Below are 17,998 nucleotides of genomic sequence, written 5' to 3' on the forward strand. Positions count from 1 at the left end.
TAGGTAATATTGTAGCCTCATAGTAATAACCTCCATCGTAATTTTCGCAGTCTATAAAACGTTAAAGACTACACACAAAGGGCTTTTATAAAATTTTTAAATGATTCTTAAATTTCGAAGCTCAGTGAATTAAGTCCAAGTCGTCCATACTGATAAACAAATAAATAAATATGCATTTAAATTGATTTAATCATTCCATGGCCAATACTATATATTTAGATATTTCAAAATGGCTCTCTATCACACGGGGCCAGTGATGAGACTGAGTCTGGTTGCGTAGTAAATATTAGATCTAGAAAAACAAAAGAGTCTTTCATACTGTGGCAGAGGAAATGTACCGGACTGACGTGGATTAAGTGCGAACACTCTAGCTTTCCACTTTTCCCAATGATTTATATGTTTATAATTAGTGATCCCCGCGTTTTAAATGAATTATGATCTATTGATTTCAGAAAGCTCTTTCTGTGGCAACGCATCCAAGCTTATTCGAAGCTTGCTCAATTACAGTAATCTACAAGATAAATTATCGCCCGGTTTACCTAGGCCTAAACTGTAATTACACTGACATTTTCTGAGCCACTAGTATTTTGCTCGCTCGCCGATATCAAGTCGAATTAACTTTATTTATTTCCTGGATTTAAGAAAGCTTTTTTCCACCCTCAGGATTTTTTCCACTTCGTCCTCCCGTGCTTTAATTACTTTTAAGTTTTGCAAATCCACGTTTTAAATCTGAACTGTTACCTTAGTGTGCCTAAAGCTACATGTTTTACGAGTTGGGATTTAAGTAAGTATCTGCCTCTGCCTAATCACCATGGCTAGCGCGACGGACGGTGGGAGATTTTTTGTCGTCAAAATAAAAATTAAACGAGTGAAAAATGTCGGAGACAGCAGAAAATTTTTGCCAGATTTGCTTCGAGACACTGGGTGATGATGTGAAAAAAACAACTTCAAATTCACTCGAGCGTTTGAAAATCTTCCTTAGAGAACCCAAGAAAAGTGTGCGTGTGATTTGTTACTTTTTTCCGACGGAAAAAATGGCTCAGCTTTAAGTATGTTGCTTATCGATTATGCTTGCAGCTCCTAACATAGTATCGATAATTTAAAACGGGATTATATTTGTACTCCATGCTTGTAATTTGAGGGGAAATATTCGCTTCCAATCTTAACTATGTCTGAGGTAGTTCTCAAGACTTCACTTCTTCCGACGTAAAGCTAAGAATTGGCGTCGGTATAAACTCCGTTAAAGTATTTCTTTTTATTGATAAACTGAAGTAATAGCTTTATGTTGGATTTGAAATCTTCTTTTCCATTCGAAGAACTTAAGCCAAAAAACGAAAGACAACTGTACTTTTACATAAGATCTATTTAATAATATGTTATCTTGCATTGCACCGAAACTAAAATTTTATAAAAAAAAACTTTAATACTTAACCTACCAGCATTCAGCGAATACCTAATTCTACTAGAAGGGGTAAAGAGGAAGTAAAAGCAATAAAAATAATTCCTTTACCAAATAGGTAAATGATTTGCTTTAAGATTAATTTCCAACAGCCTTGTAGTGTTATCAGGTTTCATGTGCGAAGGAATTTTGAAACGTCACTGATATCCTCCCCGGGAATCGAACCGGAGGCTACCTATTTGCTAGCAGTGGGAGTTGTTTACTTCATCACAAGGGCACACGGAAGGGATATCTTTAATTCCTTACACGATAAGAAATATAATAGCTTTTTTCCATACTGTTCTTATTTTAGAAACAAGGGCACACCTTATTAAGATATGTTGCCTACCTTTGTTAACGCTTTTTACTCTATTTATATGTTTGTTCCATTGTTTAAAATGAGCTCATGATTCTTCACATCTATCCTTCTCATCATGTTCTAGAGATGGCGCTACAGTTGTTGCTTTGTTAATCAATAAGTATTTCATTTATTGAAATAACGTAGTTTCGCTAAAAGCACGCAGAATACTTTTGCGTAATGTATAAGCCCAAGGCTCAATTTTGACTAATTTTGAGATGCAAATTGATATGCTTGTATAGCATCTAGTATGATGAAATTTCTTTGAGAGGGATTTTTATAATTTTTATTCCTTCAATATGAAGTCGATAAGCAATAAATTCTAGTTTTATAAAATTAATTTTATTTTAGCCCACCTTTTTGAAACTCCAATGTATAAATGTCTTTGTAATCAATAGCTAGTTTCAAAGTGTCAAACTTTCCTTCTCCTATCCATTCCACACGTGACATTTTGTGTTTTTTATTTGTAAAAATAAGACAGTAATTCCAAACTGTTGCTGTGCTTAAAATATGAAGTTTCATGAATTAATAAATACAAGATGAGCAACCTCTAAATAAGGAAAGTTTAGTCAAAAGAAATTTTAATAATTAAAGTACAAAGGCAAAAAGGAGAAATTACTCATTTATTCTATTACATATAGCAAGACAATATAGTTAATTATTCGCCTTAACTTAGCTTGGACGATTTCATAAAGGTTAGTTATTTAAACAAAAGTTGTATGTGGCAAAAAGAACGTTTTTTATTTACGTTTTAATTTTCTTCCTCAAACGTTTGAGTTATTAGTGTATAATATGCTTTAGAGGTATTATACATATCTACTGTACGACTTTAATCTGCCTTGTGTATTTTTAAACGCCTGTAATGAAATTTAAACCAAATAATAAACGAAATTGTTTCGGCTTTGAGTATAGTACGTAGGGTTTGCTTTACACGTAACCTTTTCCTATTCCATTATCAATATTAAAACGTATTTAAATGAGAGCTTTGCTTGGGATAAATCTTGCATGTTCTGAGTTATTCGCTGCAAGGAGAATTTGAGTTGTCGTTTTGGTAAACAGGGCTTTGATCTCCCATGTAAGAACTTAATAAACATCCTTAGGCCTTGTTCGTAAAGGGAATCGATTTAGACTGAAATAAATATTGACAAGTTTAAAATGCAGTGCGGAGTGGTAGTGGTGTGGTGGGAGGTAAGAAATTCTTCATCCGGCGCTCAATGAAGCATGAACGTGAAAAGCATCGCTTCTTCAAATTTAAACGACCCCGGGAGTAAGGTTTGTTATCCTATTGCGTAAATTTAATAGAGGGGGATTTTTTCTCTTAATTTTTTTCTTATTCCCTCCCCCACACTCTTCCTTACTTTTATTTATTTTATTCAGTTTCTGTGTAGCAAGGGAGCTTGATTCAATTGCCACTATGACGGGGAAAAGTGAATAGAACGGAAATCTCTGTGGTTGGGCTTTTTTGCATGGCTGGGATAGAGAAAAAATAAAGTGAAGATTTTCTGTTCCTGGGAGGGGAATATTACTGGATCTCCACTAAAATTCTACGAAGCGTACATGCCGGTCTTTAATAGCGTGTAAACGCGTGATAAATAAAATAAGTTTTCTTTTTCCCGAGATGCTATTTATTCTGCTCAGTAAACTTTAAAATGTGCTATTTTCTTTACTTGATTGTCGGCGCCATGGAAATTAGTTTGGCTTATGTTTTGGATACTTGGCGATCACATTTAAGACAAATGTACTGACTGAAATCTAATATTGGTCATTTTCTTTTTGTATATAGTACTTAAGGTGGAATTCAGTGTACCTCAAATAGATGAACATAAAGTTTTATTTATTCTTCAGCATTTCATATCATATATTTAACTTTTTTCTACTTGAAGTTGCGGGTTACCCCCAAAATGTTATTACATAAATGTTAAGTCTTAAGCTATTATTTTCCTATGTACCGAAACACAGGGATTTACTGATCATGTTTGAGAAATGACGCTTCTAAAATCGTAGAAATGATGAGTATAAAATATTAATTATGGTTAAATTTTGTAGTACCTTTCGTTGATGACTTTTTAGGGAACTGTTTCGCGTACATACGCCAAAACTCTTAAACAGAAGGTTGGAGGAACTTTAATATGGAAGATAAAGCAGCAGCTCTTTTCGCTCGTCATTAAAATACAGCTAAATTATATGTACTTTTATGATTTCATCACCATTATAATAAATTTATCCTGTAATTTCCAAAACCATGTTTTGCCACAAGTTTCTTATTTGATAGAATGTTTCATTGCAACTTCCAAGTCTCTGCAGTAAAAACAGTTACACTGTTTTCCTGCAAAACCTGTGATTTTTTTTTAGCCAAAAGGGCTATTAATTTCGTTTTGGCATTTTGCGTTGGTTCACTATAAATGTCGATTCACTTTTCAAATTGTGGCCACTAAATATTAGAGCCCTGTATTATGTTTAAAGAAATTAAGTAATGAAGAATCTGCATAAATGTATGCATGTTTCTCTCATTGTGATGAAACAGCGGTACCTAGAGCCATAAAATTTTGAATTATGTAATCTTCCACTGAATATGGGCATCTGGAAGGCCTAATTTGAAAATTTGTTTTATTATCGATTTCATAGTTTGTAACACTTTAACGAAATTTTGATTAACAAACTCAACGATTTCAAAGCGAGCAATTGTACGGGAGAAAAAATATCTCCAGCGCGCGAGACTGTGTATCAGAAATTATAAAGATATGCTCATACGATATCGCTGTTGAACTGAATTTTATGGTTTAAGTGCGAAGAACATGATATTTAATAAATAAAGGTAGCACGCAAAACGTTAAAAAAACGCCTCTTTCGGCGTAATGTTAAATCTGAAAGCTTTTAGATTTTATTTTTGATGGGTATTTGTTTTGTTAACCACAGAATTTTTTTCTTTATTTATTTTTTAATGCGGGATTAATATTTGAAACAAAAGCAGCTTAAATTACTTTTATTGGGAGAGTTAATTGCGTATGTAAGAGTTTATATTTTTTACAGCTGTTTCAGTTAGTTTTCACATTCATTACTTAATTGTTGATTAAGAATATTAGTATAATCAAATCATGTTCAGACAATGCCCATTTTCAAACAATAGTATTGTTCAATTTATTAGTAAGGTTACAGGAAATAAATTTTAAAATGTGCACTTTTTTCAGCACATTTATTGTCTAAGCATCTGCACCTAAATTTAAACTTAAATTTAAAATCTTTTTTTCTACACGAGTTAATGTGCAATGTTTCTATTTGTAGGCCCTGGCGGCAGCCTGGAGGAAGGTCGAGGCGGTGGAGGCATGGACTCCTCGCAGATGCACAGCCTGTACGGTAGCCACGGAAACAGGGCTAACAGTACTAGTAGTGGGAGTCCACCTGTGTCCACCCCTAGCTCCAGCGGCTCCATGCTAGTGGTGCCTCAACCCATTAGCGCCGCTACCAAGGGTCCTGGAGCGCCATCAGGGGTGGCCACTAATGGCACCGGCAGGAAGTACCAGTGTAAAATGTGCCCTCAGGTAAGTTCCATCTTCCTGTCTCTATAAATATGCATATTTTTTATTTATATGTTCATTTCTTGTGCTCATATTAATGAAACAGAAACTAAGTAACGTCGAATACAGTTATTTCAGTGCAGCCAAAGCACTTTCAGTCTCAGTTAACATCAAGTGGTGTATTTTAGATAAATATCATCGGAAGTGCAAATGATCTGGCAATGAATAAGAGCGTATAAAATATGGAATATTTATAACAATATAGAAGGTTTTTTTTTTTTAATAATAACGAAATATTTCGCTCATGGTAAGCTAACGCTTTAACTGATTTTTATGCGTTTTGCATGGTAACTCATTTTTGTAATACGGTTTGTAATCTCCAAAATCGATTCTTTTATTTTGCTCTCGTTTACGTTTTTGTTAATCTAAAAGCAATTAAATCGAAATTCATGTAATATACGGTAATAAAATATATAAATGTTAATTTTTCTACGTAAGCAAACATTGCATGGAATAATGTACTGTCAGTTAAAAATTAAACAGAACATTGAAATCTGTTATAGAATTGTATCGCTAAGTAGCTAATAAATTTCAATTTAGAACTGTATACTGGAATCATAATATTTTGAGCAATCAGTTTAAAAGAATAAATTATAAATGATGTAAAATTTCATGAGCTTGTCGAGAAAAATGTAAAATTTATGTAATTCTCATGTTCATATACAGTGCAATTTCAAGGCATGTTTATACTAAAATAAAATCAATTGATTTTATAAAAAGAAAATCTAATGCATATAGTTGCAAATGAGCTTTATACACAACCCCCAAACTCCTCCTCTTTGCAAATAGCCGTATTTAGACCAGTGCTGGTGTAAATCGATGCGATATCGCTTTAAATCGATATCCAGCAAGTAACCGTGTTAGTCAGGGTAAGAACAAATAGAAAGGGAAAAAAGACAGTCCCCGCCAATTGCGACAAGAAGGGACAGCCACCTTTCCTATCTGAGTGCGTTATCTCGTCCGGTCCCAGTGCTGGTAAACCTTTATTAAATTTAGCGGGCATAATGTGTGGCCATTCTACACAGCACTCGCTCTCGTGTTAACGTTCGGTTATTGCAGCCTGAAGAGATGTGTTCTAGTTGAGAAATAGTCAGTGTTTATTTTTGCCTTTGTGTAAGCAAACTTAAAACTCATTTTTATAGTCATCAGTTGCCATGCTGCAGTGTGTGAGTGTAGGGGACTTATAATTTACTAGCGTAAAATACTTCATAATTTGAAATTTATTTTGGTTACGTGTAAATTTATAATTACAAATTTATGACGAGGGAAAAGAAAAGAAAGAAAAATTTGAACTTTACTAAACAATTTCCTTACTGAGTCCTTAAAGACCTAATCGCATTAAATTATTTCTGACTCCTATACCTTTTTTTTTTTTTTTTTTTTTTTTTGCTTTTTTAAACTTAACTCTAATCTTATTCTCACCGTCCATCCTAATCTACGACTAATCTGGACTATTAATTTGGTAATATAAATAATTTTATTATCTACAAGATGCTGTGAACTTTTTCTTAACTTTCTGGCATTTGTGATTATCCTTTTCTCCAAAATTTGAACTGCTCTTAAAATCAATAAAAATCATAATCACAAATTTCTTTATAAGCAGTTTTAATATCCACTCCTGTTTTAAATGGAAACTATCAACCTCATACATGAATTGATTATTTCGTGCGAAGAATGGGTTTTCTTTGCGCTGTTTCTTCGGAGAACCCTGAAAGAATCTAAATTATCTACGGATATCCGTGAACAATTTGATTTCGGGCCCTGGATTATATGCTGCCGTGCATAGTGATGCTCCAAAATCGTTGTTCTCCTAAAAGGGAGTTGGTCAACGGTATGTTTCCAGCATGACGTCACGGCCAAATCACCATGGCAACACCCCACCAGCTATCTTCCTTGCCTATGCAGTAGATGGTCTTCCCTAACACCATGGACACTACATCCCAACGGGCCAGTTCTTCCACTTACCTTACTTACGTCAGTATGAAGGACTGTCGTCTTCAGTTGTGGCTAGCGCTTCTTGCAAATAGTTGGAGCACTTTCAAAATGTCACTCTCACAAACTGTAGTTCATTTTGATTAATCAGCATAAAACTGTAAAATGTGGATATTTATTAGAATTGATAAAATGCATGTTTTGATATGACTTATCAAAGGGACATTTTTCGCTTTTCCCTACGCGCCAAATACGTAAATATGTTCTACAGTTTTCCTTGCTTAATATTACTACACCCTCTAGCCTTTTTCTTGATTTATATATAAATACTAATAGCTGAGTTTTCAGAACTTCTTCAATCCGAAACGTTTGGAACATATGTTATTTAGACTGTCAAAAGCACCTGTTTTCCGTGGAATGAATCTAAAAAAGAATAGAAGAAAAGCTTTTAAGCTGATACTGAATGCAAGAACATAACATTTTGAAATGTATTTTACTATCAGTTTTAAAGTCCCAGAGCAAAATTAAATCCATATGTGAATACCGAGTGCTTTTGCTCAAACATCTTAAGGTACTGCTTTTGAAATATGGAAGGGGGCAGATTTAAATTCGGCTGTTACATTTCTAATTCAAAGATTCCGCCCATCAACTTCATCAATTAATTTTCGATATAAGATAAAAGGATCTGCTATTTGATTCATAAAATAATTCCTAATTTTCCATCAGTTCCCTTAAGAATGTCGAAAAACATTTGCTATTCAATTTATTCTAGGCGATTTTATGGTACGTGAAAAAGATGTATAATTTGGAATCATTATAATAATTATTCCTATACGTCAAATATCCGCCCTCTTCTTCAGTAACAAACAGATGCAAAGAAGGTATTTTATCAGAGATTTTAGCAGTGAGGGAATGACATTAGTTTCGTGTTTATATTAGTTATACCTTAATACTTATTCTGTATTCGACTTATAAGTAGAAGATTTTTAGATCATCCAAGGTCTTTGTGAAGTTATTTATTTAAAGTGCTTCACACTTTTTCTACCAATGATTATCAGTTTACATAAATCAGTGCACACTTCTATGCATATTTGAAATAAATTATACTCACTGTAACAAACTTGCAGAAAATAAACCCCTCTTTATTTTAATATAAATATTTTATAACATACATCTGTTTATTTATTTATTATCTTCCCGTGAAAGGATGATTTACCTCCTCCTTAGCGATAAACATCAAAATCTGAGCAAGCTAAAATTCGGTATCTGAAATTAATGACTTTAAGTTATATTTCTTATCGATATTTTGTAATATTAATTATTTTCAAGTTTTCTTGAGAGTGGTTAAGCTTTGAAAATAAATTAAAGTGGGAGACTAATTTATGACTGTAACTGAGTCGTAATGCTACCTGAGATATATTGAATTACGTTTAGGCATGAGATTATTGAAAAAGAATTAAATATTATTTTTAAGTAAAACTAGAAATAAGACAAAAGTAAAAATATTAGGCAAAGCAACAACCTTGTTTTTGGCATATGTTTAAGATGCTATCGATTTCGAGGGGAAAAGTTACAGATCCCTCTTCATCAGGAGCAAAGAAATCAACTTCCAAAAATGAGATAATCCAGCAACCACGTCGCATGACGAAGCGAAAAGCATAATGGCGCAACTGGTTTTTGCTACCTGGGTCGTTTGCTTACTTGCGCCACGTGGTCAGCTGTTTTCTTTATTGATGAAGAGGGACCTGTACCTGTTTGATCTCGAAATCCATAGCTTTGACTAAAATTTACGCCGAACACAATGTTGTTGCGTTGCCTAATTTTATGCTGAAGTAAATTATTGTCGGCGATTAATTAAAGCTTCAAAATATTTCTGTACGTAAAAGATCAGTGTACAACTTTAAAGATTAATTTAAATAATTAAGTCCCTTGAAATAATGAATATTGAAGAGGTAAACACGTATGACGTTTTTTTTTTTTTTTTTTTTTTTTCCTTAATGTCATTTCCCTAAATTTTTAAATTACAAAAAAATGCATTTCTGATCTTACTTTTTTAAAGGAATTGCTGCGTAAATCTATCGATGTTGCATAAAATTTATTTTTCATAGTTTTGTCAGAATAAATTTAGAAGAATAGCAAATGTTCTCAGCTATTTTTATAGCATTGTCATAATTGGTGATTAAATCCATTACTTTAATTTAATCAGCATTAAGCGATTTTATTCGCTTTAACCTAACCATATTTGCACTGGCGAAGTTTTCTTTTCTGAACAACCGAGAAAGAGATTAAAATTAAAGCCCTTCGTTATGTCTGTATATTTTAGTAACAAAGAAGCTGAATGTGTAAACATGATTAAAATTATAATGAACAATAGGATATTTGTATTTAAATAAAACGTCTGACGCGGTTTCAAACACAAGGTGCAGTGAGAAAATTTAAGATTAAAATTCTTTCTTTTTATAAATCGTGAAGTATTTTAATAACAAAACAGATAAATACAAAAGCAGGTTTTGGAATACGATGGACAAGGGCAAATCATAATTAAAGATAATTTTCTAGAGTTTTAGTGCTTGAGGTTTTGATTTATTATTTTTAATTAAATATTATTGACAATTTAATTAATAAATTCACAAGGGATTGTTTGCACATGTAGCACTTGAATATTACATGTTTAATAACAATTCACAAAACCAAAGCTTCTGGCTGATCGAGTTAGAAAACACTATACTTTATGAAAAGTGAGGTAGGCTGGTAATGTTTACTTTATTGTTAGTATATGTACCGAAAATATGCACTTGGTTTTACAGAGCTTTTTAATTAATGTACAATATGCTTACAACACTTTTGGAAAAGATCGAAAATTTCGGTAGACTGTCAAACAATTTTAAAGAATATAAACAATTTCGACTGCGAAACTTTTCTGAGGGAAGTTCAGAAAAGCAGCACTTGGCACAATGTTAGTAACGATTTAATTTTTCATTCTGTCATAAGTCTTAACTGTAACGCTTTATGCATAGATTATTGTTCATATTACTAAAATCATTCATTTATCATTCGCTGAAGTTCTTCTGGGCAAAAATACATCACTCGTTAAACGAAATAATTGCTCGAGCGATTGCTTATATTACGCTGTAACTTATTTGATCATAATGAACTGTTCTTAAGTAAGTATAACAAACTTTGCGGAATATCAGGAAAATTCAATTTCATTTAGATTTCAATTTGAAATTGTAAATAGAAATTAATAAACTGTCTCTTGTAGTACTACGCCTAAATGCCAAAGTTAGCTTTTTCTTAGTTTTAAAGACAACTTGGAAATATGCGACAGAAATTACATTTCATCTAGTTTATACTCTGAAAATTGGAAGATAGTTAAATTTTCAAGTGAATGCTCACCTATCGAGTTTTATCAGGTTTCAGTTCAAATTCTCATTACCAATTGAAGATTAGTTATATTTGTAAATCGAATATGCAGAAAGATGTAAGCCATTCAGCAAGAAGGTCAAGTTCAGTTTGTTTTCTAGACCGATTCTTTTCTTTTCTGCCTTATTAAAGGCAATATTATATTTATAGAGAGTTTATTACGTATCAGCGATTTTCTGGATTTCCCAGTGTAAGTGTTACTAAACCAAACAATAATAATTCCTGGGTTTCTAAAACTTTCGTATAGATTTGAGTTACTTTCATTCACCAGACTGTTTCTATGCGATTAAGACTGATAAAAAAATATAGCTAGTTTTAATTAATTTTTCATATTTTTTGCTAATATTTTCGGGTCTAAGGAAATGAAAAGATGATATTATCACACTAACAGTTTTCTTGATCAATCGCACGCTACGAAACTAATGTTCGCCAACGTCTTGCTTTACGTCATTTATGTTCGAAACTAGCGCTTTGTTTCTTAAGCAATAAATACATAAATAAATAAAAGTAAAATGAATGTTCAAGACGCAAATTTTCCGTGGCGGGACCTCCAAATGCACTGGTTGTAACAGACTTAAATATTTAATGCTTTTCATATCAGGCGTCAAAGTCAGAGCTGACTAAAAAATTAGAAACAAACAAAAAAATCCTTTTTAAATAAAGAAAACAATCCAAAAAATTGGAGACTTAAACAAAGAGCGAAAAAAAAAGGCTGATGTAGGAAAATAGCTGGAAGCGTAATATGTCACTGGTTTTTGTTTCCTCTTTTACATAAACGCCGGAATATCATTAGCCGTGTCCCCTAATAACAGCGTCTGCTCTTGGAAGATGGAGGCGATTTTTTACAGCAGTGGTCGCCGGCAAACAAAAGCTCGGTCATCGCTAAGCTCCAACTAATAATACATAATCACGGGTCTTGGGTTTTTGTCAGATCTCGAGATGCTAAAAGTTCACACCATTTATTTAATGATGATGCCCATATCGAAAATGCACTTACACAGCCGGCATTAGTTATTCGGCTTGCTAAGTGACGTTCGGTCCCTCGGATAACTGCTTCCCTGCCGAACATTATTCTTTGCTTTCCAGCGATCGATCCTTTTTTAAAGGGATTATCTGAAAATTATAATTGGAGCGTCATTTAATTGCCCGAGTGAAATTCGGGGGAGTGTAACGACAACCTTGAATAGATGGAGTTAGTCTCCTTTCATGCTATACAATGGTAATTCCATAGAAGGAAAGCTTAATTTGGGGGTAAATGAAATGAAAGCCTGCATAAGAACAGAATATCCTAATTCTGTATGATGATTCACCTGGTTAAATGAAGTCTTTTTTTTTTAAAGAAAAGGTCTTAAGGGGGATATAGTAAGCCATTCAGCTCTGATTATTTCTCTCAAAATCAAGCTGAGTTTCCCATTTCAAAAGTTTGAACCAGTTCTGCAATAATGCAAAGCCTTCTTTGGCTTTCAGTATTGTTAGATTGATTCAAAGATACATATCATGACTTCTCGTCCTTTACCATGGCTTGCCTAACTGTAGGACTCAAACACTCTCTCGAAACTTAATTCTCTGTTCTTTTATGTTTTTAAATAGAACGTTGAAAATCGCAGTGACGTAAATCTGTTTGGTTTTCATTTTCTGTTTGTTTCTTAATTCTTAATAAAATTAGACGAGAAGTTGATAATTGCAAATCTTTCCGAATTGAATTTGAAAATGGGTCCCTTTTTGTCTTTTCTTTGATTGTGTGCTCACAGAACTCTTGCAAAATAGAAGCTTTCTTTTTACTTAAGCTACTTCATAAAGTTTACATGGCTTCGGTTAGAAAATTTCATTATTTAAATGCAATCTTGGCACTCTGCCGCTTTATTAACTTTATGTAACAATAATTATATTTCCAAGAACCTTTTCTAGAGAATTTAATAGGATAGTATTTTTTCGTGTGGTTATATTTATAGATTATAATACATTGCAAAATAAGAAGCGAGTGCTTGAAAAACTTGTTTTTTTAGGTAAGAAAAGGCAAGTTTGCGGATGACAATAACATGATAAACGTACACTCTTTTGCAGAGAAACTCTTAAAATATATTGCAATACGTGTTTAGTGCGGGAATAAAACCCAAGTTGTTAAATATTAAATAGCTTGTTTCAGTCCTGTAAAACTTAATATACAGTGAAACATATTTCCTTACGATTTCAGTGAAAATCCTATTGTTAATGCTGATATAATTCAGCTGAATGTCTAGTTATATTTAATTTAATTTTGTCCTTGCTAAGAATCCCTAAAACTGCCTGTCGGTAGAATTTTCTGATTGCGTGCCCATTGAAAGCACCAGCCTTTAAATTTCCTCCCATTCATTTGTTATTAAGCTTGCGCAGATTTATTAACCATAATTCGTTACTAAGAGTTCATTCACCACTACATAATTGGGCACAACATAATAAATATTATTCACCTGTTGATTGTTCTTTAATTGGCCTTGTTTTATAAACAGATTTAGGAAAAGGAGTGAAACATTAATGCTATTCTAACCGTTAATTGATTAAAAATTCCCTTTTTCGAAGACATTTTGAATTTTCCTTGAAGAAAATAGCAGATTCCTCTTTTATCATGATACTGAAAAGCACTAAAATTTGTTATTTTATTCAGAGAAATGTGACACTTGTAATCTTTATAACTACTCAACTGGTCTCACTGTAAAAGAAAAAAATTACAGCGTGTGACTTTCCGATGCTTGGCGCGGCCGCATCCTTCTTAAGTCCCACGGAATATTTCATCGTCACCTTTTTAAATTCATTGCTTCGAAATACAGTCGGTTCTCCAGTCGTCATTTATTTTCGAAACACAGAAATATCTACATTAAAGACTGGAGAGTAATTCTTACTTCTTGTAAATTACCATTTCTTGAGTGAACGGTTTAAAGAGGGTCTTGTATGAAAGAGGCCTGATTAAGCCTATCGTTCGTTATGATTCATTACTCTTTTGTCATCGTAGACAGTCCCCTGGCATCTTGCTATCTTTTCGAGGGCCCGCTCTGCTGAACTCGTTGCGGGCGCTAGATAGCGAGTCCCTCAGCTGTGTTGCACGGCGAGCTGCATTGTTAAGGGATTAATCCATCAATGGTTAACTTAAGTTGCTCTTTTACGCTGTCGTCTCGCTAATATTTTCCTCCTACCTATTCTGATCCCTTATTTTTTATACACATACTAAATTTCCAGCCGGTAAAAGCGTATGCTAAGCTTTTCCATTTATTTTTTCCCCTTAGAGGATGGTTTGGAAACTGCTTTGATAAGAACTACCTAATGTTCTTCCATCAGTGTGATGATGTGTAGAAATTCAAGAACTCCTCCTGGATTATAAATATTATGCTTAAGATTCCTCACGAGCACCACACGAACCGATATCTATTTACGCGTAACTTTTTCGATTATCTCCTCGAGCTCCAATTCCTGCTGCAATTTTCTAAACTTCGTCGTCTTGCTTTTTAAATAGTGTGATCGAAGGTCATAATGATACTTATGCCGTTAAATTTAGTTTAGCCTTTCCTTAGGAGGTTCATGCCAACTTATGAATTTTTTTCACTAGAACTCTCTGAAATTTGAGTTTTCAAGGATAATATTTTCTGAAACAATAATATAAAGTAAAAGTGAATATGAATTTTAATAGACTAATGTTATTCGATTATAAATGAAACAATAAAAATGCTATTAATTACGTACAGCTGCAGAATGCAAAATAGTTATATACTGATAATTGTATAAAATGAATCAGTTTTTACTTTTCATTTAAAAAAAACTGCTCAACAATTATTCTTCTTTCTACCAAGTGAAACGTTCACCGTTGCTAATACTCGCCTAATTTCATTTTTTTTTAAATTCAGAGAAAGGGCTTCTTAAAATTTTCAAGTCAGGTATTCACTTAATATCAGTTTCATAATAATTCATATGACTAATAGTGGACTTTGTAGATCTGGTTGTTTATATAAAAAGTAACTTGAGAAATAAAGTGCCAGCAAAATGTTAGTTTTCAAAGTCGTGTTAAATTAGTAAACTTAATATTTTATTGGCAGTAATTAAATTAAATTATCAATATATATTAATTAAATTATCGGCAGTAATCAACTCCCAAAAGCTGAACTACTAAATAAACTAAAATCCCTTCTTATTTCAACAGTTTTTTCCACCAAAGAAATACACGTAAATATAATGAAAATAAACATATGCTTACTTATAAAACTCATACAATCTTGCTTTAATACTGATCCTCCAAGTAATACTGATAGGTTGATACTCAATTTTCACAATTCATGCTGGATTCCTTCACAAATAGAGTTTTATTCAAAAGCTGCGCAAACTAAGCCCCCCTCCCACCCAAATTTTTATCTTTACCACCTTTGTTTCCTGCTGTGTTTAAATTTGTGGTTGCTAATATAATAAAAAAATAATTGCCCTCATATTTGGCAACTTTATTAGCCATTAATGAGTTATTAAAATGCTAATATCTGTAATTACATTAATGTATAAAGTGTAATTCTCAGATATGAATCTTCCATCCTGTTTGCATTTTTATATAAAAAATTGCAGATTTGGGAGCTAATTTATCGCATTCTTTAGCTAATAAATTGTCAAAATTAAACTCGATCGCAAACATCATCCTGAGGCCATTAATCTATTGCGGACACTCTTATAAATCGGTAGTGTACAGGCACACTGAAATCTGCACTGAAAGCACACAGGTGTAAATCTCCGCTATTGATACACAGATGAAAATATTTCTCATTATTCGAGTAGATTTGTTTTTTTCCTCGATATTCGAAAGTCTGAGCATTGTCGAAACTAATTTGTAATTAAAATACACAAGCAACAATGAAAATGGGGAAAATATTATTTCTAAACCGAAAGTATTTAAAAATATTCCTGTGGAGATCTTTTACTACCAGTGAGACAGCATCGGTGGCACATTTTACAAGTTAAAAAAAGTTTCAGTATTTTTTTATTTAATGCTTCTCCCATGAAGCAGCTTAAAAAATGCTGTAAGAGGCGGAATGGTGGAATGGAAAAACAATAACATGACATAAAGGGAAAAAAATCCTGCTCCTTAGCACTGAGGGGAAAAGAGGGAGGAACAATTGGAAGCGCATTAAAAAAAAAAAATATCCGTAATCTTTTGCCTAAATAAATTTCGCTTTGTGTGCTGACATAATTAATCACTGTTCTCGTAATTACCAACATTTAAACTTTTTTTTCAAACGCTAATCATATTTTAATAACAAATAGACCCAGCGTAATAAAGAAAACAGGGAAGATAGTAAGAAAATAAGATTTGTATCCCTATACAGAAGTCGGGGAAAAAATGGCCCGGCTAATAATAAAACAAAAGCTTCCGTTCAAAAGCAAAGCTCGTGTTAGAAATATTAATCTGGTTCTGGCTAATTGATATTAGCGCTGACTGGAGTTATTGCCTTTAGGGCGTAGGCAAATTATAATTTACACCAGCATCTCTCAATTTCTTTGCCTTTCCTTCGCACTCTGTCAATAATAGGATGAGCTGGATGAGGTGGAAAAAACGCTAGAAAAAATTAAAAATCCCGAATAAGAACACTAAACGTAATTAGATGGGGGCTAGAGTGTGAACATTGGCGGAGCTCTCCTAAAAAGTTAAACTTGATGCAATAAAGGTGAAAGAAAATAAATCGGTAATGGATATCAATTGAACAAATAACGCGCTGAGAATTTTAAATATATTTTATTTGAGGCGAAATAATTTAATCAGTATTTTTTTGTATCTTTTCTCTCGTATATCAAATGGGGAGAATAAGTTTTTATGAATTTTTTTTTTTGTATCATAGAAATAAGAAACGGTTTTAGGGATGTTAACATACAATTAAAGAGAGGGGTTTATTTATTTATTTTTTCCTTGTTTAGTCGTCGGCAGTTTAGATCAAAATTACTTTTCATATGAAGCGTTCTTTTATTGATGCTATAGAATTACTAAATGCATGGTTCGAATTACGTGTGGCTGTTCATTGAATTATATATGGTTTTGTCATTGAATTATATATGGTCTTTGTGTACCTTTACTTTTTTATGCATATATCTTATTTATGAATTATTTTTATCAAACAAATGAAATGCAACTTGCTTTAGAAAAGTAAGAAGTTAATCCCCAGTGCACCCTTAATTTTGAATCAAATTCTTGAATTTTCCTGAAATCTTACGACTTTAGTTACCCTGAATTTTTTTTAAATGGAGCAAATAAATAAATTGAAAATTATATTCTGCCAGAGTATCTTGCTTTTGAAGTTGAGTGCAACTGTTGAGTTTAACAGTTACAATTCATGGATGCGTAAATGCAGTTTCAGAGCGCTCGTAGTTTGATGCTAAAGATAAATTATTCTCTTTTCTCCTCAGCCACTCTTTCTAAAAAGAAAGGGTTTTTGCACTAGTGGCGGCATCTGTTGGTTTCAAAAGTAAACGAACTGATATTCTGCTAGAAAAAGGCTTTCTGCATTTAAACAAAGTAAATTTAAATCATTATTTTTTAAAATATAAGGAACTTTAAAAGGCCATACGCGTAATACAGCACATTGCAAAAGTCTTTTAATTCATATGTTAACATCTTTAAATAAAAACTTGAAAAGAAGAAAAAAAATGAGTTGTTTCAATCCATTTGTTAGAATGCTCATAAAACATAAAAAATAATTTCGTTAATAAGCCGAATTGAAGCTTGCATTACTTTGAATAAGCCTTAAAGTTTTTAAGTGCAGTGTAATTAAAAATTTATGAATTTTTAATCATGTTTAATTGCAATTTGGGGTTAATTAAAACTGTTTTTAATGATTTTTGAAAGGGAAATATTTTTGATGTATTAAATTTCTGTGAAAACTGATGTTTGTGTAAAAACATGTATATTTAACTTCCTGTATATGATCATTTGTGTGTGTTTGTACTCCTGTGTTTATTATTCTGTCTTTCCCTTTCTCTCTCTTCCTGACGTGCACCGGATTGGAGGAATTTCGTGGCCCAGTGCTTCAGGAGTGTGTCCCCCTCCAGGCATTACTGTGGCCACGCGAGGCCAATCCGGTTCACGCTCACTGCCACAGCCACACCATGCCCAGAGAGGCCACCTCCAAAGTGTTTAGCTGCAGCCTGCCTTGGCCGACAAAATTAGCGATTGAATTCTGTTCCCCCTACTCATTAAAGTTTGGAAATAAATCAAAAACCTCTTAAAGGAAAATTTTTTGTAAAAGGTTAAGGAAAAACTTTTTTAAATAAAAA

General features: G+C 32.8%; 1 protein-coding gene across 6 annotated transcripts in view; it reads left to right on the plus strand.

Moving 5' to 3' along the window:
* Positions 1-17,998, plus strand: part of LOC118183190 (uncharacterized) — an 841,429-nt gene that overhangs the window by 637,624 nt on the left and 185,807 nt on the right. For all 6 annotated transcript variants that reach the window (XM_085808383.1, XM_085808384.1, XM_085808382.1 and 3 more), the window contains one exon: positions 5,079-5,335. In XM_085808383.1, the coding sequence (XP_085664509.1) occupies positions 5,079-5,335 (257 nt within the window). The remainder of the gene's footprint in view (positions 1-5,078; positions 5,336-17,998) is intronic.

This window comes from Stegodyphus dumicola, chromosome X1, assembly GCF_044657685.1.
Source record: "Stegodyphus dumicola isolate Sdum_Otavi_A_Nest chromosome X1, ASM4465768v1".
In the NCBI taxonomy this organism is placed as follows: Eukaryota; Metazoa; Arthropoda; class Arachnida; order Araneae; family Eresidae; genus Stegodyphus; species Stegodyphus dumicola.